A 27,059-nucleotide genomic window follows, 5' to 3' on the forward strand; every position below is an offset into this window, starting at 1 on the left:
CACTGGAAACTTGGGCCCAGTTCACTGGAAACTATTGCTGTCTCACGACTGGGGAAGGTGCCCCGACCTAGGTTCCTTTTCTCCTCCAGGATCTTTTCCATCCTCTCGGCCATCCTGTACCTGGGCAACGTCACTTACAAGAAGAAAGCCACGGGCCGAGACGAAGGCTTGGAGGTGGGGCCCCCTGCGGTGCTGGACACACTGTCACAGCTCCTGAAGGTACTGCCCCCTGTCCTCAGCCACAGCGGCCACCGAGGCCCAGAACTTCCTTCACTGACTGCGCTTCTGTAAACTGGGGCCTGTCTGCCTGCTTCCTCCCCCCACCATCACTGCTGTGTCCCTTCCTCATTTCTTTTTTTTTTTTTTTTTTTAATTAAGGTATAATTAACATACGACATTATTTTAGTTTCAGGTATACAACATAATGATTCGGTATCTGTATATGTTGCAAAATGATCACCGCAGTAAGTCTAGTTACATTTGTCACCCTAGGTGGCAACAGGGTTTTCTTTTCTCTTGTGATGAGAACTTCTAAGGTCTACTCTCTTAGCAACTTTCAATTATGCAATACGGTAATGTTAGCCACAGTCGCCATGCTGTACACTACATCCCCATGACTTATTTTATAACCAGAAGTTTGTGCCTTTTGACCACCTTCACACATTTTGCCCATCCTCCATCTCTGGCAGCCACCATTCTCTTCTCTGTATCTAGGAGCTTGGGGGGGAGTTGGGGGCTGTTTTTCGTTTTTTAAAATTCCATATATAAGTGAGAGATTTTTTTCCATTATAGTTTATTAAAAGATATTGAGTATAGTTCCCTTTGCTATATGCTGTACAGTTGGTTGTGTATTTTATATATAGTAGTGTGTATACTTTATTTTTTTATATAAATTTATTTTTTCATTTTTTTTTTTTTTTTTTTTGGCTGCGTTGGGTCTTCGTTGCTGCACGCGGGCTTTTCTCTGGTTGCGGAGAGCGGGGGCTACTCTTTGTTGCGGTGCGCGGGCTTCTCATTGCGGTGGCTTCTCTTGTTGCGGAGCACAGGCTCTAGGCGCGTGGGCTTTAGTTGTGGCTCGTAGGCTCTAGAGCGCAGGCTCAGTAGTTGTAGTGCACGGGCTTAGTTGTTCTGCAGCATGTGGGCTTTTCCCAGACCAGGGCTCGAACCTGTGTCCCCTGCATTGGCAGGCGAATTCTGAACCACTGCACCACCAGGGAAGCCCCATAGTGTGTATACTTTAATCCCAAACACCTAATTTATCCCTCGCCCCACCCTTTCCTCTTTGGTAACCATAAGTTTGTTTTCTATGTCTGTGATTCTGTTTCTCTCTTGTAAATAAGTTTGTATCATTTTTTAAATTTTTTTAAATTTTTTTTATTTTTGGTTGCATTGGTTTTTAGTTGCGGCACGTGGGATCTTCATTGCGGCATGCAGGTTCTTCCTTGTGGCGCATGGGCTTCTCTCTAGTTGTGGCGTGTGGGTTTTCTCTCTCTAGTTGTGGCTCACGGGCTTAGTTGCCCCATGGCATGTGGGATCTTAGTTCCCTGACCAGGGATCAAACCCGCATCTCCTGCATTGGAAGGCGGATTCTTTACCACTGGACCACCAGGGAAGTCCCTGTATCCTTTTTTTTTAGATTCCACATATAAGCGATATCATATGATATTTATCTTTCTCTGTCTGACTTACTTCACTTAGAATGATAGTCTCTAAGTCCATCCATGTTGCTGCAAATGGCATTATTTCATTCTTTTTTATGGCTGAGTAATATTCAATTGTATATATGTGCCACATCTTTATCCATTCATCTGTTGACGGACACTTGGATTGCTTCCGTGTCTCAGCTATTGTAAATAGTGCTGCTGTGAACATTGGAGTACAGGTATCTTTTTGACCCTTCCTCATTTCAGAAGGAGTCCCTCTGGGGCTCTCCCATCTCAGCCCCTCACTTGAAAGGCTCTTCAAAATTATCGTTTATATATATACATAAAACTGAATCACTTTGCTGTACACCTGTAACTAACATAATATTGTAAATCAACTATACTTCATTTTTTTAAAACAATCATCTTTTGATCAGCGAGGTCATTTTGTGATTGGACCATCACCTCGTCCGCTTGTCCTCAACCCCAGGAGCACTGGGCAGTTGTTTGGGGGGTACTACTGTCATCTGGTGGATGGAGGCCAGGGATGCTGTTTGACATAATGGAATGCACAAGACAGTCCCCCTACAGCAAAGAATGACCCAGCCGCAAATACCTGTGGTGCTGAGGCTGTCTTCTAAGCATGCATTCCATCTGTGGCTCTTAAAGTGCACCTGTGTCAGGGAGCCCCAGCTCCTGTTGTGCTCATGAGGATGAGTGAGCACGTCTGCTGGGAGACCGGGGGCTGCTCTGCTGCCCCAACACTTGACTTCTCATGGATGGGACTCGGCAGTCAGGGAGAGCCAGGCCCCTTGCTCAGCCCCTGCACCCAGGCCAGGAACCCACTCCAACAGCGACAGCTTTAACACAGGTCGCCAGGCAGCACCTGGGCCCGAGGCCCACAGTGACACCCAGGCCTGTGTGACCACACTGTCAGGGCCATCGAGCAAGCCTGTGGGTGGGGATAATTTTAAGACACACCAGGCGTAGCACACACTGTGGATTGGCAGCCCTGAGGGTGGGCTTTGGGCCCACTTCCCGGCCCAGCTGCTGGGTGTCCTTCTCCCTCCCTCCCCACGCCTTGCCTCAGTGACACAAGGATCCAGTCCATGAGCTCTCCAACTTTCCTCCCCTTCTCTCTCTCTCTCATTTTTTTTTAAATTAATTAATTAATTTTTTTAATTGAAGCATAGTTGGTTTACAATGCTGTGTTAGTTTCTGGTGTATAGCGAAGTGATTCATATATATGTGTTTGTGTGTGCGTATGAATATATATATATATATTCTTTTTTAGATTCTTTTCCATTATAGGTTATTCCAAGATATTGAATATAGTTCACTGTGCTATACAGTAGGACCTCGTTGTTTATCTATTTTATATAAAAATAGTAGTGTGTATCTGTTAATCCCAAGCTTCTAATTTATCCCTCCCCCCCACCCCTTGGCCCTGAAACAGGTGAAGCGAGAAATCTTAGTGGAAGTTCTGACCAAAAGAAAAACGGTGACCTCCAATGACAAACTCATCCTTCCCTATAGTCTCAGCGAGGTGAGTGCTGCCCTGGGCTTCCGTGAGGTGCCAGGCCCAGAAATACGAGTGCTCAGGGCAGAGGGGGAGTCCTTTGGGAACAGCTGGCATGGGTAGTCTTTTTCCTGCCCCTAAAGTGACAGAGGAGAACCCTGGCGACACTCTGGTTTTCACGTGAGCTCAGGTGTGGTGCAAAGCAGCCTATACAGCTCGAAGGCCAGAGCCGGGGCCACGTGTGTTGGTGTCTACGTCCAGCTGCTCAGCGGGCACGCTGGTTCTCACCAGCAGAGGATAGCCACCTGCGGCCCACAGGCCAAACTCGGCCCACTGCCTGCTTCTGTCAATAAAGCTTTATTTTCATACAGCCACGCCCATTCATTCACATGCTGCTCTCCTGCTGCAGCGACAGAGCTGGCCTGCAAAGCTGATCCTATTGACTCACTGGCCCTTGCCCGAAAAAGCTTGCCGACCCCAGGGCTTGAGCATGACCTTTACAACCGTTGTGTGGGTCCCTAAATCTTGATAAGGCACCTCTCCCTGGCCTTTGCCCCAGCCTCGATGTTTTCTCTGTGATGTGTTTTTCTTATGTTTTACACCTCTAGACTTGTAGCTTGGGGAGCAGCAGGAAAGTACCTAGCCATGGTGGGGGGGGGGAGGATTTTTAGCTGGTGGTGGAAGCTGCTCAGGCATCTGAAATGGGTACTGCAGACAGCTGGAGCCCCCGTGGGCAAAGGCACCCAGCCGTGGTACGTGAAAGGTGCCGCAGGTCACATGAGCCTGCAGCACGGCTGCTCCCCAGAGGCGCCAAGCTGAGCAGAAAAAGACCAGGTACAGGGCTGCGTCCTGCACAGCTCCATTTCCACAAAACCAGAGGGACTCGTTCTAGATCTTGATAGCAGGCCAAGTGAGTCTTGTCACAACTTAGATCTGAGAACATACAGAGAAGGAATTCCTTGTATGTAAATTAGACCCCCAACAAGCCTTTTTAAAAAATGATAAAGACCATCACTGCTTTTAGGCACCCAGTGGTGGGGCCCATGGTGCTCCCAGAACCACAAGGGACCTGGCTTTGAACCCAGCCCAGCCTCCTGGTTCGTTCTCCCACGGTGCCCTCCCTGAGCCTGCGTTCCCACCCCAGCAGTCCCCAGGGTGCTTTGAGGCCAGCCGGCCCATGAGAAAGACTTGGCCAAACCGCAGGCTGCCAGGTCAGGGCTTCACGCTTCATGCTTGGGTGGGCCAGGGCATCCAAGCTGACAGGACAGCATGCAAAGTGAGAAGGGGGCTTGTCAGATGAGTTGGGTGTTTCAAGTCACCACTTCAATCTCCCTGTGCATACAGACCTCAGGGCCTGCCCTGCCAAGGTGTGACACCCCCTCTGTGCCCACAGGCCATCACCGCCCGCGACTCCATGGCCAAGTCACTATACAGCGCCCTGTTCGATTGGATCGTGCTGCGGATCAACCACGCCCTCCTCAACAAGAAGGACATGGAAGAGTCCGTCTCGGTGAGGACTGCACACCCTCGGCAGGCAACCCATGACATCGGCTGCAGTCAGTCGGGCATGGGCCAGTTCCTCCCAGGCCGGGGCCAGGGAACCAACGGGATGTGATTCTCAGGGCCCAGCACAGAATGAAAACACAGGACTCCAAGCTTCCACTGCAGGGGGTACCGGTTCGATCCCTGGTCGAGGAACTAATATCCTGCATGCCATGCAGCGTGGCCCAAAACAAAACAAACCAAAAATCAAAAAACCATAGGGCTCCTTGTTTAATATTACAGGTTCTAAGGCCCCCACCACCAGACAGGTTGCTCCTGAGGGAGGGCCCACCAGTAATAACCATCCTCTCTGTCTCCCCCAGTGCTTGTCCATCGGGGTCCTCGACATCTTTGGGTTTGAAGACTTTGAGAGGAACAGTTTTGAACAGTTCTGCATCAACTACGCCAACGAGCAGCTCCAGTATTACTTCAACCAGCACATTTTCAAACTGGAGCAGGTAAGGAAATACCATCTTATTTGCCCATCCCACCCAAGGAGGAACAGAATGAGCCAGAACCAGGATCTCCCTTGGGACCTGGTTTGTCATCAAACCCGCCCCAGAATTTTTCTCTGCAAGAAAAGGGAGAGTCTGGGAACATTCCCACCCAGCCCAGGATGAGGCAAACGGCAGGAATATTTGGGGCTACAGGTCAATTTTGTACCTTCTCTCTGCTCAGACATGAAAGTCCTTTTGGTGGGAGAGAAACTGAGTTGCCTTGTAAGGATTTGCTTCAGTCAACAATAAAGATATACCGTCTTACGCATCTTCTCACTGAGAAATAACCAGCCGTCTTTACCCAAGTATCATCCTTCCCATGATTGATTCTGATGGGGAAAGAAAACTGATGGGTTTATAGAGATGTTTAGCTAGTTTTACTATTACGCCTTTTGGCTGAAACTCACATTTCTCCCTTGAAATATGGCTGGTCCGAATTGAGTTGTGCAGGAAATGCAAAATACATAGCGGATTGCAAAGACATAGCTTGGGGGCAAAAAGCGAATGTAAAATGCCTTGTTGGTAATTTTTTATGTCAATTACATGTTGACATACATCATGCACCTTGGGTATGTTGGGTTAAATTAAGTATATTGTTAAAGTTAACTTCACCTGTTTCTTTTCACATTTTTAAACATGGCTGTTAGAAATTCGAAGTGACATGGGTCTCTCACATTATATGACTATCGGACATTGCAGTTCCAGAGCAGGGGCCACCCAAAGTTATTAGCACGTGGCCACGCCCATTTGTTGACATAGCATCTGTGGCTGCTTTCACGATACAACAGCAAAGCTGAGTCATCGTGTAGACACCATCTAACTTGTAAAGCCTAACATATTTACCATCTGGCCCTTTACAAAGAAAGCTTGCTGACCCCTGGGGGGTTTTACGTGTGATTTTCAGCACTTTACTGTGATACAGTAAATCCCCTACATTACGAATGAGTTCCGTTCCAAGGGCGCATTTGTAAGTACAATTTGTTCGTAAGTCCAACAAAGTTAGCCTAGGTATGCAACTAACACCATTGGCTATATAGTACTGTACTGTAATAGGTTTATAATACTTTTCACACAAATAATACATAAAAAACAAACAGGGACTTCCCTGGTGGCACAGTGGTTAAGAATCCACCTGCCAATGCAGGGGACACGGGTTCGAGCCTTGGTCTGGGAAGATCCCACATGCCGCGGAGCAACTAGGCCTGTGCGCCACAACTACCGAGCCTGTGCTCTGGAGCCCACGAGCCACAACTACTGAGGCCACGTGCCACAACTACTGAAGCCTGCGCGCCTAGAGCCCGTGCTCCACAACAAGAGAAGCCACCGCAATGAGACGCCTGCGCACTGCACCGAAGAGTAGCCCCCACTCATTGCAACTAGAGAAAGCCCGCGCACAGCAACAAAGACCCAATGCAGCCAAAAATAAATTAATTAATTAATTTAAAAAAAAATAAACACAAAAAATAAAGAAAACATTTTTAATCTTACAATACAGTACCTTGAAAAGTACAGTAGTACAGTACAACAGCTGGCATACAGAGACTGGCATCGAGTGAACAGGAAAGAAGGGTGACTGACTGGAGGAGGGAGAGGAGGTGGGCGATGGTAGAGCTGAAGGATCATCAGCAATAGGAGACAGAGGGCAAGCTGCACAACCACTTGTAGAGGACACACGCATGTGACAATGTACGCCAGACACGTGAACTAACTTAAGTGATTGGACGTGCAAATGCACATTTGCATCTTTGCAAGTTTGCAACTTGAAGGTTCGTATGTAGGGGACTTACTGTAGATGTTTGAGAATGTGCGTCCCTGTGGCTAACTGTTCATTTATTGAATAATTTTCTATTTTTATTGTTATATTCCTGTTGGTACATTAATGTGCATTCTGTGTTATTTGCACATTTATATTTAAATATGTACAGGCATGCGTAAATAAAACATGTTTTTTATGCGATGTGTGCTACGTAAATATTAACCTGTCCATGAAATGATGAACTTACCGGATACCCCTCGAACCCTGCAGGAGGAGTACCAGAGCGAAGGGATCTCATGGCACAACATCGACTACACGGACAACGTTGGCTGCATCCATCTGATCAGCAAGAAGCCCACCGGCCTCTTTTATCTCCTGGATGAAGAGAGCAAGTGAGTGTCCACGGCCCAGTGCGTCCGCTGGCACTCATTCTGGCTCTGCAGCCCCAGAGCCTTACCCCAAATGCATACCATCCCAAGAACTTCCAAGTTGCTCAGACTCATGCGGCCACAAATCCTGACCTCACGTTTGCAAAATACAGTACCATCCACCACAGAAATATTAACACTCGAGATAGCTATGAACTTGGAAACACACCCTCCTGGGAGTCCTTGGGAAAGTATTGTGGGACCTGAATCTAGAAACTAGGCACGGGCTTGGTGCGTCCTTGCAAAGGGCAGGGCATGGAATCAGGGGCCCAGATGCGAGACTCTCCACAAAGCCTGCCGCCCCTTGTCTGCAGGACACGATGAAGGCTGGAGAAGGTATTTTTAAGGTGCTTCATGCTTGGTCACCCAGCCAGAGTTCCTGAAATCGCAGACAGCCTAAACCAACAGAAATGTATTCTCTCACAGTTTTGGAGAAGTCCAAAATCAGTATTGGTGGGCTGAAATCAAAGTGTGGGAAGGGCCACCCTCCCTCCAAAGGCTCTAGGGGAGGATGTTTCTTTGCATCTTCCAGCTTCTGGGGGTCCAGGTGTTCTTGGCTTGTGGCCATATCACTCCAATCAATCTCTGCCTCTGTAGTTACATCATCTTCTCTCTTTCTGTCTCATCCCCTCTTATAAGGACTCCAGTCCTATTAGATTAGTGCCAACCCTAATGACCTCCCTCTTTTTTTTTTTTTTTTTTTTTGGTCATACCACCACGCAGCTTGTGGGATCTTAGTTCCCCGACCAGGGGTTGAACCCTGGGCCCTCAGTAGTGAAAGCTCTGAGACCCAACCACTGGACTGCCAGGGAATTTCCCCCTGATGACCTCATCTTAACTTGATTACATCTAAGGTCACATTCACAGGTTCTGGGGGTCCGGATGTGGACAGTCTTTTTATCAACCACTTTATCAGGCCCCTTGTTTGCTGCTGAAGTCCCTTCAGGGCTGGTGTGAATCAGGCGTACCTCTTGTCTCAGACCAAGTCCCGTCCAGGACAGGACACATCCATCCTAGGCCGGGATCTGGGGAGAGAATGTTTAGACAAGGGAAGAGGCAGGGTGCTAGGAAGGGCTAAGTCATCACTCCCAGGAAACTCCCAGAGCCGAATCTGGGGGAAGCATGCAAGACAGGGCCGGGCTGAGCAGGGTCGGATTTGTCTTTGTTTAAAATCTTGCTATTTAAAGAAAAAAAAAAAGAAAATCTTGCTATTTTAGTTCATCATGGAGTTGGGGGAATGGGGGCAGGGGCGGAGAAGGCATTGAATTGAATTTTCTAAAATAGTGCGTTAAAATGTTATTTATTTCCACAACTGAGTGAATGGATCTCTCACTCTCCACACCGTGGCCCTGGCAATGATGTGCCTTGTAGCTACAGAATCTCCTCCTCTGCCCCCTGTTAAGCCATGGAGCCAGGCATCGGGGATTTGGAGGCACGTCTTGCTGCCCGTGTTTTGCGGTGAGGCTGGGCAGAGGCTGGGGATGCCAGAGCTGGCTGTGGCATTTCCTTCCAGGGAGGCCAAAATAGCCAGGTACAACGGCTCCCTTATTCTGCCCCCAGCCCCCCTCCCTGCTTCATCCCGGTCTCCCGGCCCCTCCCTCTAACAGAGGAGCATGGGCAAGACCCACTCCAAGACACAGCACCCAGGTGCAGATGGACCTGAGACCAGAAGTCACCCCGTCCTGGGATTATTCCAGGAGCTGCCCCCGGTAGGCCCAGGTCCCAGTCTTGCCTGGACCGCACGTTCGCGTGAGCCCTGGGCTGCTCTGCCTGTTCCAAGTTTGCTCCGCAGCCCCAAGTGCATCACTTTGCTCGCGGCCTCTTCAAGCCAGGTGGCAGGTTCCCGGCCCTCGGCCCCGTGCTCAGCCTGCAGCAGCCCAAGCACTCGTCCCCCTCATCCACGGAGGGCCCGCGACCTACAACACAGAGCGGGTGACAGGCCGCAGTTCCTGTAGTTAAAGGTCTTACATCCTCTTCCCAGCTTTCCCCACGCCACGAGCCAGACCCTGCTGGCCAAGTTCAAACAGCAGCATGAGGACAACAGATACTTCCTCGGCACCCCCGTCCTGGAGCCGGCGTTCATCATTCAGCACTTCGCAGGGAAAGTGAAATATCAGATCAAGGTACGCAGCCATCCGCTGCCATCATCAGTCAAGTCACGCTCTGCCCAGGAGGCGGGAAGGGGACCGCGTGGGTACCCTGGAGGCCCCTTCCCTCTGGCACTTGCTCCGTCCCTCCTCTTTACTGCTTTTGCTGGGCGAGGTTCCAGGGCTCTCGGACCCAGTGTCAAACCCCTGGCTCTACTGTCGAGGGCTCCACGGGCAGGAACCACCTCTCTGTTGTTGAGATGCACCGCCCGCTAGCCCTTCCCGTGCTGGCCCCCAGGGCCTCGGCCGGCACTGGCAAGGGACCACCCACCTCCATCATCCCTCCTGCCATCCCCCCCAACCAGGACTTCCGGGAGAAGAACATGGACTACATGCGGCCGGACATAGTGGCCCTCCTGCGGGGCAGCGACAGCTCCTACGTGCGGGAGCTCATCGGCATGGACCCCGTGGCCGTGTTCCGCTGGGCGGTGCTCCGGGCTGCCATCCAGGCCATGGCCGTGCTCCGGGAGGCCGGGCGTCTGCGGGCCGAGAGGGCTGAAAAGGCTGCAGGTAGGAGGGTCCCCAGGTCACTGTTGAGAAGAGGGCGTTCATAGTCCATTGCAAAGTGTAAAATTTCATTGCCTTTAGCACATTCCCGAGGTTGTACAGCCAGCACTTCTGTCTGGCTCCCCAAACTCTTTTTTTTTTTTTTTCTTTTCCATTATAGTTTATTGCAAGATATTGACTGTAGTTCCCAGCGCTATACAGTAGGACTTTGTTGTTTATTTTATATATAATAGTTTGTATCTGCTAATCCCAAACTCCTAATTTATCCCTCCTGCCACCCTTTTCCTTTGGTTAACCATAGGTTTGTTTTCTATATCTATGAGTCTGTTTAGTAAATAAGTTCATTTGTGCTATTTTTCAGATGCGACATATAAGTGATAGCATATAAAATTTGTCTTTGTCTGACTCACTTCATTTAGTATGATACTTTCTAGGTCCATCCATGTTCTGCAAATGGCATTGTTTCATTCTTTTTTTTTTTTGGTAATCTTTTATTTATTTATTTATTTTTATATTTATTTTTGGCTGTGTTAGATCTTCGTTTCTGTGTGAGGGCTTTCTCTAGTTGTGGCAAGCGGGGGCCAATCTTCATCGCGGTGCACGGGCCTCTTCACTATCATGGCCTCTCTTGTTGCAGAGCACAGGCTCCAGACGCGCAGGCTCAGTAGTTGTGGCTCACGGGCCTAGTTGCTCCGCGGCATGTGGGATCTTCCCAGACCAGGGCTCGAACCCGTGTCCCCTGCATTGGCAGGCAGATTCTCAACCACTGCGCCACCAGGGAAGCCCCCCTGTTTCGTTCTTTTTTATGGCTGAGTAATATTCCATTGTGTAAATATACCACATCTTCTTTATCCATTCATCTGTTGATGGACATTTAGGTTGCTTTCATGCCTTGGCTGTTGTAAATTAGCTCCCAAGGTCTTTTATCATCCCAAACGGAAAGTCTGTAGTGGGGTGTATAATTTAACCTCCTCATCCGCACAAGGCAGGAAGGTGTATCACCACTTTTCTGTGAGGATAACCTGAGGCCCAGAAGAGCTAAGTGGCTCCCCCAGGGTCACTCAGCTCCAGATACCAGCCACGGCATGCCGTTTTAGGAAGGGTGTCTACTAAAGGAGGACCAAAATGTTAAAGCCTTTATGAGAAGTAGGAAATAGATGGTACTGTTTTGTGGGGAATGAAACATTTCACGGTTCCCCGTTCTGCCCAAATTTGAGTGTCAGGCCCTTTTTTTTTTTTTTTTTTAAACGGGCTCAAGTCAGGATCACAGCCTCCATGGAAAAGTTACAAAGCCCTTCAGCTGAAGGCGACCCCCACCCCCCAAACTTCATCTGCTTTGTGTCCCCAGCAGGTCTGGGCAGCTCTGGTGCCCGAGGTCACCTGGGAGAGCTGCAGAGAGGAGCCAGCACCCCATCGGAAAAACTGTACCGGTGAGCGAGACCTTGATTTATCCCAAGTGAAGCCAGTAGGCAGCGGCATTGTTTAAAATGGCGCCAGAAACCCGACACTCTGAACCCAGGTCGGGGTTGACCAGAATAAGGAACACAGCAGCCGCTTGAACCAGAAAGACCCAGAAGTAACGGCATCTGGTGGCCGCATTTCTGCGAGGCAGGCCTCGTGCATCATCTGCGTTAGGGGGATGTGGGCGGCTCAGTTTACAAAGGATCTTTTCATGGCCGGTCGTGACCGTTGGCGGGTGGGGCCAAAGGGCTGCTGGTCTCACAGAGCAACAAGCTTGATTTAAGAGCACTTCCGCCCTTAGCCTGCCTGGGGTGTCCCGAAAGCTGATCGGCTAAGTTACTTCACTCTCAGTCAGAAACACAGATGCACCATTGCCTATAAGGTGACACAGGGTGTCATGTGGCCACCTAGCAATGGCCAAGGGTCCTCCACGTACCCCAGTTGCTACTGAGTGTAAAAGTGAGCGGGCTTGTGCTTCCAGGATTAAAAAAGGCTACACTGGACAGACATCTGAGGCCGTGACAAAGCCAGGGGAGGGACCCTTCTGGCAGCCTGAGAGAGGCAGGCTACATTGAGAAGGGAACCACTTGGGCCAGACAAGGCAGGCAGGGTGTGCTAGCCATGGAGGCAGCATGTGCAAAGGCCCTGGGGCAGCTGAGTCCCCAACCTCTTTCTCAAGACTCAACAAATTCCCCAGGAGCGAGTCACTAAATTTCGAAACATGAAAAAGTCATTTTATTTTTGAACACTTTATAATAAAAACTCCCTCAGGAGATTCACAAACGCATATGTGTGGAGGTAGAGCTAGCACCTAGGTAAGTGACCCCATGTCGTTTGTCTGAAAGCAGCGTGTCATTTTCCTGCTTTTAAAAAGGTGCATTTTTAAATCAGCTTTTTCACCCAAAAGGAGGCAAAAGAAAAAAAAAAACCACTTCCCAGTATTTGAAAGTGGCCCCTGACCCACTTGGTCTCCCCAGGGCCTGGCCCCCGGGCTGCGAGTCCTGCCCCAAGAGCGCATTTAGTTTATACAGATTCTCCCTTTCAGCTGCTCAATGCTAGATTTCTCATTTGACGGCTCTGAGGAGTTCGATATTAACGCTTTTGAGGACATCATTGCTTTCTATGAAAGCAAGAAGTAAGTAGAAGCAAGGGCCTTCGAACCCAAGACCAGGGAGGCACGCCCAGAGGAGCCGTCATCCGAGGTGCTCAGCGCAGCATCCAGAGCAAGAGAGGGGATCGGCGAGCCGAGGGGCACTCTCGCCAGCTTTGGCCATGTCGGGGAGGTGTGGGCTGAAGCCGAGGGCCTCGTTGTCATCAGGAGCTCTGGCCGCTGCACTGACCGCTCAGGGTGTGGAGGTGAAACGTGACCCCTCTGTTGTCTTTGCTCTGTGCCTCCCTGGAGGGTGAGGGAGCAGAGGTAAGTGTGGCCAGTCCGGCCCTGGGCATGGTGCATGGAACACAGACAAGGGGCTGCCGATCGGGCTCTTCCCAGGCCAACTGCTCAGAGCTTAAACATGTATTTAAAATAATTGGAACGAGGAATTTTTACAAAAGAGAGAAAGTCCCAGCTCATCCTGCAGCCATCACTGCCTACCTCATTTCTAGACGTTCTATCCAAAACATTTGTCATCTAGACATTTTTGGCGAATGTCCATTTTCAGAGCATTCAATTTTTGTCTCTAAGCCATTCTCATTCTCACACCTAAAACGTATGCTCAGCCCTGAACCCACGGCGACTGAACAAAAGAAAGCTAATAAGGTTGAATTTTGGGGGGTAAGGATCTTCAGCTAGGGTTTCTCACCCTTGGCACTCTGCCGGGTTACCCTGTGGTAGGGCCGTCCTGTGCACTGCAAGGAATTGAGAGGCATCCCTGGCCTCCACCCTCCAGATGCCAGTAGCGCCCCCTCCCCCAGTCAGGACAGCCAAGCGTGGGGGCAGGGGGCGGCATGGCCCCCGGTTGATAATCCGCGTGTGAATTCCAGTTTGTTCTTCCCAAGGCATTTCTTGAAGCCCACAAGGAGGCAGCCCACAGAACCATCAACAGAAACTAATCTGCTGCTTCCCACAGAGACCTCCCCGGTCTTCTGTTTTCAGTAGCCCCTTGATACTTTTTACAGACTCCAAGAGGCTCTTAAACATGAGGCCTTTTCCAGCGATCCGAGATGCCATGTTGCAAACTCTGTTCAGCTGGAAGTGGCCCCAGCCCCCTGCCTCCTGGGAGGGCTGAACCCCTCTTCTTGGTGCAGGAGGGAGTGGCAGCAGTGTTCAGGCTTCCCCCAGCTGCATGTTTTGGCTCCAGTGGCCTGGGGACGGTCCCGACCGTGCCAGGGACCCCGAGGTGGCGGGCCCGCTGCTCTAACTTGGTCTTCTCTCTATCACTGCACCCCTCCCCCCCACCCAGCGATTTGCATGACCAAATCATCAAGACCATCAAAGGATTGCCCTGGCAGGGTGACGACCCCCGTAGGCTTCTCCAGTCCCTCAGTCGGCTCCAGAAACCCCGCACCTTCATCCTGTGAGTCCCCCCGAGGCTGTGGGCACCCCCCGCTCCCCCACAAGTGCAACGACCGCCTCCCCGCTCCGGACCCCCGGCCCAGCCCACGTGGGCTTCCTGTAACACTGAATCAGCCGCTCTAAACGCTGCGCTGCCTTGTGGTTCTGTTCTCACACCGGCCGTCGCTAAGTGATCCTCGTAATACTCCCTCCCCGGTGTCTGCGCTGTGACCCAAATCCTTGCCAGCTCCCCAGTGCCCAGCACAGCTTCACAGGAATGCTCCCCCACGAAGCATCTGATTTTCTGCCCCCAAATGTGCAGAGCAAGGCTTGCTTCCCCTCGCCCCACCCCCGCCTTTGCCACTGTGAGCTTATAAAGAAGCCGTCAGAAGCAGGGTGTGCGATTTTGCGGGCCTCCGCGCATCCCGTGACCCTGTTTTGTGGGCGTGATGTGATAAAAAGGGCCAGAAGCCACACAGACTAGGTTTGGACCTCCCACTAACTCACTGCATGACCTGAGTGCTCTGAGCATTTGGCCTCTGTCTGCAAAGCAGGGGTGATGATTTTCATACCCACATACCAGGTGGGCAGCAGCCTCAACCGATGGGCACAAGCAACCGCTCGGGGCTCAGGCCAGCAGAGAGCAAAGCTTGTGCCTGCCGTGGAGCCTGTTTGCAAAGTCATTTTTATTATGCCTTATTCCACCCCACCGGGATTAACATGAAACCTGACACACACAGAACCTCACAGCCGAGCATCTTGCAAATCTGTGGGGAACCATTTCCTCAGCGGGTCTTAAAAACAGGCCAAGCTGCAATTTTTTAAAAACTCTTCCTCTCCTCTGCAAGATTCCATAAATGTCTAAGAGTGTGGGGTTCATCCCCCGTCCCTTGGCCAAAAGATCAGCTTTCATTTTTAACCTGCCAGTTCGAGTGCAAAGGCTCCGCTACCCAGGCCCCATCTCAGTTCTTTGCGAGACAGACCCCTGCCCTGCTGCTGGGGCGGGGGTCCGGAAGGGTCTCTGTGGACCGGCTTGATGTTTGCCAACGTGTAGCAAATAGAGCTGGGACACCTGGTAGGCGTCAGAGCCTCGCGGGATCCCCCGAAGCCCCATTTGGGGCATCCCACCATCGTTCTGTGAGATCCCAGCTCCCCCATAGCCAGCCCTGTGCTCTGCCCTGTAGATGACCAGCCGCCCCTTCTCCCAGATGTCCAAGTGGCCCCCAGACCAAGTGCTCCTGCCACCCTAAGGGCAGCCGCTGGCCCAGTGAGGCCGGTGTGCACAGTCACAGGAGCCACAGCCCCCCACACGTGTGCAGGGCAGCCCACCAGGTCCCCGGCGAGGCGGCGGCCTCGTTGCACTTGTGCCTCCGGACTCTTCCTCTCTTTGTTCTGACTCCATCTAACCCGCAAGGTGTGGCTTGCTGAACTAACCCAGATCCAGACATCGTGTTCCTTCTGTTCACAAAACCATTTTTAATATTTTGACAGGAAAAGTAAAGGTATCAAACAAAAGCAGATCATTCCAAAGGTAAACACGTGCGACACCGTCTGACACCGCCTTGCGAGCGCCTGACTCAAGTTTTTCTGGAAAACTGGGGCGGGGGGCGGGAGGTGGCTTTTAACATCTCAAGCTTCTTTGATTCCTTCCCTTTCCTATCATCTCCCCCTTCCCCTCTAGAAAACAGTGTCTCCTGTTGAAATGATACAGAGGTGTCTTTGTTTGGGTTTCCTAGAGGCAGGGCCTGTGATGGGGATCTTTGCACAAGTGGTGTATAAGGGGGAGCTCCCAAGAGAAACCCGAGGTGGGGGAGGGAGGGGGGAAGCAGTCTGGGCAGGGTCCGGACTGAGCCAGGAGGTGGGCTCAGCCTGATCCCCCGGGGGGCCCAGGAGTGTTTACCACAGAGCTTAGCTCGCCAAGAGGCGATGGGACCCTTCTGTCATATCCCCACATCAGGGGTCTTTAGCTGCGAGCCACCTCCAGAGGGCGGGATGGCTGCAGCGCCTCGTGGGCATCCAGGGAGAGGAGGCCCTTCAGCCAGGGTGGTCCTGTCAGGAAGGGGGCAGCTGTGCACCACTGGCAGCCAAGACCCCAGCAGCCGGCCTTGGGTCAAGTGCACCCAGACGCTCTGTCTAGTCTCTACGTACAGCGTGCAGACGGAGAGTAAAAGCAACCCCTCAGTCTGGCCAACAGGTGGGACAGCGCTAGTCCCCCTCGTCAGCGACAGTAAGGGTTGGCCCATGAGGGAGGGCTGGCCGGATGAGCGCACGTGGAAACACGGGGTGCTTGGCATTCCTTGAGCTGCGAGGAAGGAAGCCAGCACTCCGTAGCTCTTGGCTTCTGGGCACTCGGGCCACAAGAGGCTGTAATCAGCCCGCCCGGAGGCAGCGCCATCCACAGGACACAGCCCAGGCTCAGTCCCCCTGTCACCCCCACCAGGCCCACCTGCCCCCACCCTGTCTCTGACAGCACAGCCCCAAGACTGAGCCTCAGAGCTGCCACCCGGGAGGGGCATTGTTGTGGCTCCGGGGACGTCCGAGAGGCCTCTCCCAGTGCCCGCTGGGGCTTTGGGAGGGCAGGCCGGACCCTGTGTTTCTATCCTAGAACCTGCTGGACTCCAAATCCCTGAAGCTCATCATCAGTATGACCCTGCACGACCGCACCACCAAGTCCCTGCTGCACCTGCACAAGAAGAAGAAGCCGCCCAGCATCAGCGCCCAGTTCCAGGTAGGTGGCCCAAGGGGGCAGGAGGCGCTGCTGAACTCAGCCTGACACTCACGTGGCTGGGTCAAAACAAACCCAACACAGGCAGCCTACTGTTATCCCGGGGGCTCCTGACCTCGTCACAGCTCGACATTTGGGGTTGGGTCATTCTCCGTGGTGGGGGCCGTCCTGTGAGTTGTGGGGTGCTGAGCAGCGTCTCTAGCCTCCACCCACCAGATGCCAGTAGCGTCGTCCAGTCATGACAACCAAAAAGTCTCCGGATCTTGCCAAATTCCCCTGGGGTAACAGAATCACCCCTGGTTGAGAACCACCAAGTTAAAAGAGTCATGAATCAGCACATGAGTTGATGTGACCACCGAACTGTGTCCTTAGGTCATGTTTCCCTTTTTTTACCTGGTTGCCAGGAAGCTCAGGGACACTTTCTTTCTTTTTTTCAGTGGGGTCCAATGGCTGCTGGCCCTTTTTTTTTTTTTTTTTTTTTTTGTAATTACCTCATGTAGGAACTTCCACAAATCCTTTTTGGAAACAGCAGGCCAGAGACTAAAACCACTGCATCCATGGTCCCTTCTGAGGCTGACCCGTATTTTAAATCCCTACAAAGAGTCTATCTGGTTCCACCACCTTCCCCCCACTTTTCACCTGAGGCAGAAACAGGAGCTGGATGGCCCTGGGAAGACGGTGGCTCTCAGCCATGGGGACCCCTCAGCTCCCTTGGGGGCTCCCCGGGGTAGAACAGCCTCTGGTCAGAACGTCCCGCTGCAACCTCCCATGTCCCACATCAGCACAGATGCCCCCCCCGCCGATACAGGCAGGTGACCTGGCTCCCCTTCCACCGAGGAGTGTGCCCCTGGGGGTCCCAGCTCAGCACCTTCCCCCTCTCTCCCCAGACGTCCCTTAATAAGCTCCTGGAGGCGCTGGGGAAGGCAGAGCCCTTCTTCATCCGCTGCATCCGCTCCAACGCCGAGAAGGTGAGGGGCTCCCACATCTCGGGGGAGGTGAAAGCCAAGCCGAGGTCTGGTGGCTCGGCAGGGGGTGTTCCTGTTGGGGGGGAGGGGGAGGGCTGGTCAGGAGCGTCCTCAAGGAATCAAGTGTCCACACAGGTTTCTGGAACTGTAAACGTGTGCTGTAGCCGGCTGGGGGTAGAGGGGGGTCAGCAGGAGGCAGCAAGGGCAACCTGGTGACGAGCCAAGAATAGAGACGTCGTCTGGAACATGGCGGGGCCCCAGAGAAAGTTTGTTTGAAGAGGGACAGGTCGGGGGTGCTCTTCAGATATATCCCAAAGGCAATCTGTGCAGAGAATGTGCTGGAAGGGAGAGGCTGAAGTCAGGCAACAGGAGCACAGAGCCTGCCGCTCATCCTGAACTTTCTGGAAAGACAGAGCACCAGTGGGGGCCCACGGTGGCGGGCTCAGCCCTTGCAGCCAGGCTTCCTTCTCCCCAGGGGTCCACTGGCCACTCCATCCCCTCAGGGACTTTGCTGGAGGCCATTTGGGACCTGGGCTCCCTCCCAGGCACAAACCGATCTCCGAGCAAGTGCCTCCTGGCCACTCTGTTCACCCACGCTCTCTGTCTCCACTCCTCCTGTTTCCCTGCCTCTCCCCTGCTCCTGGGATGCTCTGCTAACGTCCAGAGCCCAGCTTGGCCCTGCCAGGTGCCACGGCTTTCCGTCCCCAGGCGAGGACCTGGACTCACCCTGTCTCCCCTCCCTTCCCATTCCTGGTCCCCCAGTGGCGTCTCACAGATTTCTGTACCCCTTCCCTACCTGCCACCAGCAGCAGAATCAGGCCTGTCTTCTCCACCCATTTGGATTTTGCCTCAGCTTTGGGCAACTCGGGAAACACTCCCATCAGCACCTGCTTTGGACAAGGGCCATGCATGCAGATCATTCTTCGCTGTAGGGGGCGCTATGCTATGCTTTTTAGTGTATTGAGTAGAATCCCTAGTCTCCAAGAGCCCACCACATACCAGAAGCCCCCCCCACAACCCAATCATGACATCCCTCCCCTCATGCCATTCCCTCCCCTCCATCCACTTAAAATAACCCCCACCAACATGGAGTCCAGGCCCCTGAGCTCTGGGCTGGAAGCTCACTGATCCAGCCTCATTTCAGCCCCTCCTCCCCCTCACCCCCACCCCTCCAGCAGCAAGCGTCTCCCTGCATCCATGTCCACCCCTAGGCTTCCCCTTCCTCCTTCAGGCCTTCACCCAGATGCTCCCTGCCTGTCCTCTACTCGGCCCTCAGGACTCAGCCCAGGGTCCCCTCTCCTGTGACACCTCCCACAGGGGGCCCAGCAGTGTGTTCTATCTGCCAAATCCCCACTACTCACCCTGATACGTGGCACAGGGTATGAGTTTAACAGGTTTGGGAAGGGGCCTTTAGGAAATAACTCTTTGCAGCAAATTATCTTGAGTGAGGCAGTGAGAAGTGGCATCTGTCTCCCGGACAGCAGGGAATAGAGCAGATCAGATGGCCAAGTTTTCTAGAAGAGATGAATGCCTTAGGCATCACTGCTGAGTGGCCCCATGTCTTTATTCCAAAAAAAATGTCTGGAGCAAGGAAAAAAAAAAAAAACAGATCCTCCAGGTGCCCACGGCTGCCAGGTTGGGGACATTCCCGGATCAGCCCCAGCCCACGGGTGTGCCCTGACTGCATCCGTATCTGGAGTCCCGAGGAACGGCAGTCACGTGGGAATAGACACCTCCTCCCAGGGATCCCGTCCCCAGCCACCTGCAGGCATCTGCCCTGATTGCTCGATCCTGTTTCAGAAAGAGCTGTGTTTCGATGATGAGCTGGTGCTGCAGCAGCTGCGCTACACAGGCATGCTGGAGACCGTGCGGATCCGGAGGTCAGGCTACAGCGCCAAGTACACGTTCCAGGTAGGATGCTCTCGTGCACATGCGTGGCTGCCTGGGACACTAGCCACCTCCAGAAAGAGCGCTTCTATGGAGCATGGGCCTGGCAGGTTACTTTCCGTTAAGGTTTCTCCACGCTGGCACTGTTGGCATTTGTACCAGATCATTCTTTCTCATGGTGGGGGACATAGTTCCTCACAAGAGGTGTGTTAAACCAAGTGGGGAAGAGGGAACTGCACAGGCAGATCCCTGTGCAGCTCAGCCCTTTATTGAGCATCTTCTGTAATACACACTTTCTTTCTTTCTTTCTTATTTATTTATTTGTTTGTTTGTTTGTTTATTTAGGGCTGTGTTGGGTCTTCGTTTCTGTGTGAGGGCTTTCTCTAGTTGTGGCAAGCGGGGGCCACTCTTCATCGCGGTGCACGGGCCTCTCACTATTGCGGCCTCTCTTGTCGCGGAGCACAGGCTCCAGACGCGCAGGCTCAGTAATTGTGGCTCACGGGCCTAGTTGCTCCGCAGCATATGGGATCCTCCCAGACCAGGGCTCGAACCCGTGTCCCCTGCATTGGCAGGCAGATTCTCAACCACTGCGCCACCAGGGAAGCCCTGTAATACACACTTTTATACCCAGCTCTTTTATTCTGTCAACCAGCAGCAAGGGGGCCCTGGTTCCTATTTTCCCAATATGGAAACTGAGGCCCAAGGAGGTGATGACTTCAGAGATGACTCCCTGGGCTTTCTAGAAACACAGAAGATCACCAGTAACCTCAAATTGGTGAAGACCAAATTACAGCAGTTTCTCAACCACGTCACCATGGACACTTGGGGCTGGGTGATTCTCTGTGGTGAGGGCCGCCCTGTGCACCATTGGGTGTTGAGCAGCATCCCTGGCCTCCACCCGCAAGATGCCAGGAACACTATTCCCCTGAATTCTAACAACCCAAGATGTCTCCATGTATCACTGAATGTCCCCAGGGGTCAACATGGCCCAGGTTGAGAACCCCTGGCTCATGCTGGGAGCTGGCAGCAGCTATGTGGCGCTCGAGTGAGCACTGGGCCTGAAACCAGAGGTGGCAGCACCTGGTCCCCGTTCAGGTTTTACCCGTATGGCCTCAGGGACATGGCTTCATTGTGGCATGCCTCCCTTTTTCATCCACAGAGTGGGAATATCGTCTTTCTGATCCTGCATAAATAGGAAAGGCAAATTACCGAAAAGGGAGAAAATGCTGTGTGTCTCATTAATGGCTTGGCTCTTAAAAATTGGGCGTAATTGTTTACTTAAAAAGGGCATATCTTGGGACTTCCCTGGTGGTGCAGTGGTTAGGATGCCGTGCTTCCACTGCAGAGGGCAAGGGTTCTATCCCTGGTTGGGGAACTAAGATCCTGCATGCTGTGCAATGTGGCCAGAAAAACTGGGGCAGTGGGGGGACATGCCTCCAGCTACGATTCAGCCTTATAATGAGCCAGACTGTGGGCCCCCCAAGAGCAGCTCCATATCCTGGCTGCCCCCCAGCAACGCCAGCACCCAGCAGGTCCTCAATGGTCACTGGCCGACTGACTGAAAGATCGGTGCTCTATGTCTGCGACAGTCTTCCTTAAGCTTTAGACTGTTTCAGAAAGTCCAAGATTTTAGCTTTGTCAGTACTGTTGACATCAAACCAAGTTTTGCCTTCGGAAACTCGGCTTGACCAGGGAATTGCTGGAGCCCCGTCTTCTTGTCGGGTGGCAGAAACACTCACGCAGATTCTCCTTTCTCGGCCAAAACCACCCAGGATTTCACGGAGCAGTTCCAGGTACTGTTGCCCAAGAATGCCCAGCCCTGCAGGGAGGTTATCTCTGCCCTGCTGGAGAAGATGGACATAGACAAGAGGAGCTACCAGATCGGCAAGACCAAGGTCAGTGTTTGCACCCCTCAGGGTGGCTGCAAACTGTCCCCCACCTTCTGCCACACACAGAGTCCTCCCACGGCCCAAGCCACTCACTGAAAAATAAGGGGCTCTGCTGAGGAAGTGCGTTTCTTGGGGCCCAGCACGTTATTTCTTCCTGGAAGCCAGAGGGGCAGACCTAAGGTGTGGGGCTCAGGCATCAGACCATCACACCATAGAACAGGATGTTCAGGAACTTTGTAATGTCTGGCAGCTCCCCAACAGGGCTCTACCAGATGTGACAAGTCCCCTCACAGCGCCCCAACGAGTTAATCCTATAGAGTTACCATGTGGCCCGGCAATTCCGCTCCTAGGTATCAACCCAAAAGAACTGAAAATAGATGTGCAAACAAATCCTTGTACATGTATGTTCATAGCGGCACTAGTCACTTGCCAAAAGGTAGAAATAATTCATGTATCCATCAACAGATGATAGAGAAACAAAACGTGGGCCATTCCCTTAGTGGAGTATTATTCAGCCCTGATACACGCTTACGTGGATGAACCTTGAAAACATCATGCTGAGTGAAAGAAGTCAGACACAAAAGGCCGCAGATTGTGTGATCTCATTAATATGAAATGTCCAGAACATGTAAATCCATAGAGACAGAAAGCAGATTAGTGGTTGCCAGGGGCTAGGGGAGGGGGATTAGGAAATGACTGCTAATGGGCACGGAGTTTCCCTTTGGGGTGATGGAAATGTTTCAGAGCTAGATAGAGGTGATGGCTGCACAATATTGTGAATGTACTAAATGCCACTGAATTGTTCACTTTAAATGGTTAATTTTATGTTCCGGGAATTCTATCTCAATTTAAAAAAAAAAAAAAAAACTCCCCTTGGTCAGGTCAGTCAGCACACCAGCTTGGTCTCACGCACTCCCGGGGTGGGCCGAGCAGACCTGCCGGGTACAGGGGTTCTGGAGGCCATGTTGACCCCTCCTGTGCCCACTCCCTGCTAGGTTTTCCTGAAGGAGACGGAGCGGCAGGCCCTGCAGGAGACACTGCACCGGGAGGTCGTGCGCAAGATCCTGCTCCTGCAGAGCTGGTTCCGGATGGTGCTGGAGCGCAGGCACTTCCTACAGATGAGGCGGGCGGCCGTCACCATCCAGGTCCTGAGGGGGCCCGTGGGGCCGGGGGCCGGGGTGGCCGGGGTCTCGCCCTCCCAGCCCCTGAACGCCCCCTCCACTCTCAGGCCTGCTGGCGGTCCTACCGCGTCCGCCGGGCACTGGAGAGGACGCAGGCAGCAGTGTCCCTCCAGGCCGCGTGGAGGGGCTGCCGGCAGCGGGCAGCCTACCAACTGCAGAGACAGAGCATCATCCGCCTGCAGAGCCTCTGCCGGGGGCACCTGCAGCGCAGGAGGTGAGCGGAATGGGACCAAGCCCCCCGCCCCCCCCAGAACATGCCACTCACCCGAGGGTTGCCTGAGACACCGTCTGGCCAGTGGAGCTGTCTGAACACAGGGAGGCTGAGGAGGGGCTGGCAGGCATCTAGCCGTCTGGGCACACAGGACCCTAGAGAGACGCTCCAGGGCTGGTAGGTGGCACCTACTGGCAAAACCCCAGGTCACCATTGGCGGTACTCAGTCTCTGCCAGGGACCCCCGCACCACCACTGCACCTGCCCACCCCAGGCAGGTTGGCAGAGCACCTGGATTCAGAGCTGGAGGGTTCGGGCCACCAGGACCAGCCATCGGGGGATCCCCTCACCCCCGCTCACACACGAAGCCTGGGAATCGACCAGGCCAGGGACCCCAGAGGAATTCAGATCCCTCCCACAACAGACCTAATAAAAGTCCCCCTGAACCAGCCAGGCAGACGTGGCCATGAAAACAAGAGGCCACTCCGTGTCTCCCCCTTCCCTGGCTGAGGAGGCTCTGCCTTTCCAGAAGCATCTCTGAGGGCCAGGGTCTCGCCACATGCCACCTGGCCCCCCACCCGTGCACCTGCAGGTAGAAAAGGGGTCCCCAACGCCCTGGGTGGATTTGTTCCTGAAACCACCCCCTTCACTTTCCCCCCACCAGCTTCAGCCAGATGGTGGCAGAGAAGCACAAGGCGGCGGAGAAGGAGAGGGAAGCCCAGCGAGCCGCCCGAGAGGAAACCGCAGAGGCCGGGCCGGGCTGGGCAGCTGGGCAGGAACCCACGCAGGGCCCAGAACCATGCAAGGACGGCGAGCATTTGGAGCTGGAGCCCGAGGTGTGGCCCAGTGACGGGTCCCCCGTGGAGAGCTCCCAACCGGAGAAGGCGCCCCCAGCCCAGAAAAACGCAGCCGAAAGTCACGAGAAAGTGCCCAGCAGCCGGGAGAAGCGCGAGTCGCGCCGGCAAAGGGGGCTGGAGCACGTGAAACTCCAGAACAAGCACATCCAGTCCTGTAAAGAAGAGCACGCCCTCAGAGAACCTTACAGAAGGGCCGTCCCAGAGCCAGAAGAGAACCTCCCAGAAGACAGAAAGGAGGACAGAGAAGATGAAAGCCCTCGGGACGCAAGGACGGACACAGGGATGGCTCCTCCTGAAAAGCAGCCCGAGGAGCTCCCGCAGCCCGTGCTGTGCAGCCCGGTCTCCGCTGAAGCCCAGGGCGGGAGCCCCAGGCCCGGCCACGTGGAACGACCCACCAGCCTGGCCCTGGACAGCAGCGTCGGCGTGCCGGCCCCCGGTGCCACCCCGGAGACTCCCAAGGACAAGGGCAAGCCTGGGGTTAGCCCGAGGGCCCAGGACAGGCCCGAGAGCCCAGGAGGCTCCACCCAGATTCAGCGGTACAGGGACCCGGACGCCGAGCGGCTGGCCAGCGCCGTGGAGCTGTGGCGGGGCAAGAAGCTGATGACAGCTGGCCCCAGCACCATGCTGAGCCAGTCCCTGGACCTCAGCGAGCGGCACCGGGCCGAGGGGGTTGCCCTCACGCCCACAGAGTAAGCCCTGTACCCTCCTTTCTCCAAGGGCCGGGGTGGGCGGGCAGGGTCGGGGGATACATAGCCAAAGCCTGGAGCAGGACCAGGGCAGCACCATGCGTCCCAGAAACGTGTGAGGCTCTGTGCCTGAGAGCTGACACCAGGTGGGTGGGAGCCCCAAGGAAGAAGGGCCCAGGGGGCGGGGAAAGGCTCGGGGAAGACGAGGCACCTTCCGGGGACCCTGAAGCCCCTGTCCAAAGGGGCCCAGTTCACACAGAAAGCCTCCAGCCTTGTGGAAGGTGGCCCCTTGGGTTGAGGTCCACCCCCCTCCCCAGCCTGCCTGGACCTCAGTTCCCTCATCAACAGTGGGAGTGATTACACGCACCCAGAGACTGAAAGAGCAGCTCTCGACACACTTGGACCCCAGTTGGCTAAATATCGGTGACTCCAAATCACCAGCCCCTTGTCCCAGAGGGCTGCCTGTCCAAAGGAATACAGAGATGCAGGAAGATGCAGGCCTTTTGCTAGGACAGGCTTTCTCGGCCTTGGCACAGTGGACCCCTGGGGCCGTCTCGATCTCTGTGGTGGGGGCCGTCCTGGGCACCGTGGAGGGCAGAACAGCATCCCTGGTTTTCGCCCACCAGATGCCAGTAGCACTACCCTCTCCCTCTCAGTCATGACAACCCCAGATGTCTCCTACTCACCCTTGTCAGTAAAAGCCACATTTCTGTGATCTCACAGGGAGAGGCGCATTTCCTTATCCACGAGCGACGTCTCCAAGCTCCTCTCGTCCCCGTCCCAGACCAAGACTCAGGTAAAGCTTTAGGCAGCAGCTCTCACCCCTGAGGGTCCAAGCGCCACCAGAAGGGAATGGTGGATAGAATGCATGGCAGCACCGGCACCCCCAACTTCCCTCCGGAGAGGCCGCCTGCCTTTGCTTACCCAGCCCCCCTCCCCTACAGCCTTCTGCAGAAACCATGGACGGGGAGCCCAGCACGAAGAAGCTGGCCATCCAGAAGAAGAAGTCGGGTGACACATCCTTGGGGACAGATGCTGGGCTGTCCCCAGGCTCCGTCGATTCTAAGTAAGTGTGGGGTTTTGGGGGTGGGCTCAGGCCGCCAGAGGACACCCAGGGTGTCCAGGTCCTCCAGTCCCAGAGCAGTCTGATCTCCTAAGCTGATCACACTTTTCTCACTTTTTTTTTTTTTTTTTTTTGGCCACATGGCTTGAAGGGTCTTAGTTCCCTGACCAGGATTGAACCTGGGCCCTGGCAGTGAAAGCACAGAGTCCTAACCACTGAACCACCAGGAAATTCCCATAAGCCGATTGCACCTTATATGAAGCTCTTTTGGGGAGACGTTCGCTTAGCAGTTCCGTGAGGAGAAACCCATGCGGAGCTTGAGTTGTGGCCACATTGGGGTGAAATGATTCCCATTGAAACCTAGAGCCACTGTGGGTCACCTCCTCTGAGGCCACAGACAGACAGTGTCCATTTGGCTGTTTATGGAATGAGAACCAGCTCCCAGCTCCTCCGTCCCCACATCCGGGAACCCCTCCTTGGTCCTTAGATAGCAAAAACTGGGCCAAGGCTCTGTCCCCAGAAAGCCTCTGCCACAGTGCTCTAGGCGGTTCACAGAGCAGAGGGGTTGGGCCCTGGGTCAGGGGAGCTTTGACCCAAACTCAGGACGGGACCCTGAGGACAGTGAGGAACGGGCTGCAGTGGAAGGAGAGAGCCCCCTGCTTTCAGGAGACCCCACCACCAAAACAAAGTACCACAAACAGGGTGTCTTCAAACAATAGGAGTTTACTCTCTCGTGGTTCTGGAGGCCAGAAGTGTGAAATCAAGGTGTGGGCAGGGCCGTGTCTCCCTCCAAAGGATCTCGGGGAGGATCCTTCCTTGCCTCTTCCAGCTTCTGGGGGCTCCAGGCATTCGTTGGCTTGTGGCTGCATCACCCCCCCTCCAATCTCAGCCTCTGTCTTCACATGACATTCATCTCTCCCCTGTGTCTTCTCTTTTTCTGTCTCTTATAAAGACACTTGTCATTGGCTTTAGAGCGCATCTGGGTAATCCAGGATGACTCAGAATCTTGAGATCCTTCATTTACTGTCTTAGTCCATTCGGGCTGCTGTAACAAAACACCACAGACTGACCTGGAGCCTGGAAGTCCAAGATCAAGGTGCCAGCAGATTTGGTATCTGGTTCATAGACACCTTCTTGCTGTGTCCTCACATGGCGGAAGTGGTGAGGGAGCTCTCTGGTGTCTCTTATAAGGGCATTAATCCCATTCATGATGGCTCCACCCTCGTGACCTAATCAGCTCCCAAAGGCCCCACCTCCTGATAACCATCACACTGAGAGTTAGGCTTCAGCATACAGATATGGGGGGACACAAATATTCAGTCCATGGCATTTAGTCACATCTGCAAAGACCATTTTCCCAGATAAGATCATGCTTATAGGCCCCGAGGGTTAGCACATGGACATATCTTTTGGGTGGAGCCACCATTCACCCCATCACGTACCCAGTATCCATAGTACATGATTTGGTATTTATTCTTTAAGGTTTTTTTCCCCTAACCTTGTGCCTATAAAATAATCTTGGGGGAGGGGATGGGGGTAATTTTTTTTTAATATGAAAATGGGGTCACGCTGTGACATCTGCTCAGCATCTCGCTCTTTTGC

The 27,059-nt window shown here is 53.5% G+C and overlaps 1 protein-coding gene across 11 annotated transcripts in view; it reads left to right on the plus strand.

Annotated features, from left to right (window-relative positions):
* Nucleotides 1–27,059, plus strand: part of MYO9B (myosin IXB) — an 89,494-nt gene that overhangs the window by 51,370 nt on the left and 11,065 nt on the right. For 5 of the 11 annotated variants that reach the window (XM_082453339.1, XM_082453344.1, XM_082453343.1 and 2 more), the window contains 20 exons: nucleotides 90–219; nucleotides 3,100–3,189; nucleotides 4,556–4,672; nucleotides 5,028–5,162; nucleotides 7,228–7,349; nucleotides 9,367–9,508; nucleotides 9,838–10,042; nucleotides 11,388–11,469; nucleotides 12,546–12,635; nucleotides 13,903–14,016; nucleotides 15,486–15,525; nucleotides 16,600–16,722; nucleotides 17,607–17,687; nucleotides 19,485–19,595; nucleotides 21,344–21,466; nucleotides 22,456–22,605; nucleotides 22,689–22,855; nucleotides 23,516–24,397; nucleotides 25,118–25,190; nucleotides 25,339–25,460. In XM_082453339.1, coding sequence (XP_082309465.1) covers nucleotides 90–219; nucleotides 3,100–3,189; nucleotides 4,556–4,672; nucleotides 5,028–5,162; nucleotides 7,228–7,349; nucleotides 9,367–9,508; nucleotides 9,838–10,042; nucleotides 11,388–11,469; nucleotides 12,546–12,635; nucleotides 13,903–14,016; nucleotides 15,486–15,525; nucleotides 16,600–16,722; nucleotides 17,607–17,687; nucleotides 19,485–19,595; nucleotides 21,344–21,466; nucleotides 22,456–22,605; nucleotides 22,689–22,855; nucleotides 23,516–24,397; nucleotides 25,118–25,190; nucleotides 25,339–25,460 — 3,099 coding nt within the window. The remainder of the gene's footprint in view (nucleotides 1–89; nucleotides 220–3,099; nucleotides 3,190–4,555; nucleotides 4,673–5,027; nucleotides 5,163–7,227; nucleotides 7,350–9,366; nucleotides 9,509–9,837; nucleotides 10,043–11,387; nucleotides 11,470–12,545; nucleotides 12,636–13,902; nucleotides 14,017–15,485; nucleotides 15,526–16,599; nucleotides 16,723–17,606; nucleotides 17,688–19,484; nucleotides 19,596–21,343; nucleotides 21,467–22,455; nucleotides 22,606–22,688; nucleotides 22,856–23,515; nucleotides 24,398–25,117; nucleotides 25,191–25,338; nucleotides 25,461–27,059) is intronic. The other 6 variants (XM_082453342.1, XM_082453347.1, XM_082453345.1 and 3 more) reach the window with 6 other exon arrangements.

Source organism: Balaenoptera physalus (assembly GCF_965194825.1).
Source record: "Balaenoptera physalus genome assembly, chromosome: 3".
NCBI lineage: Eukaryota > Metazoa > Chordata > Mammalia > Artiodactyla > Balaenopteridae > Balaenoptera > Balaenoptera physalus.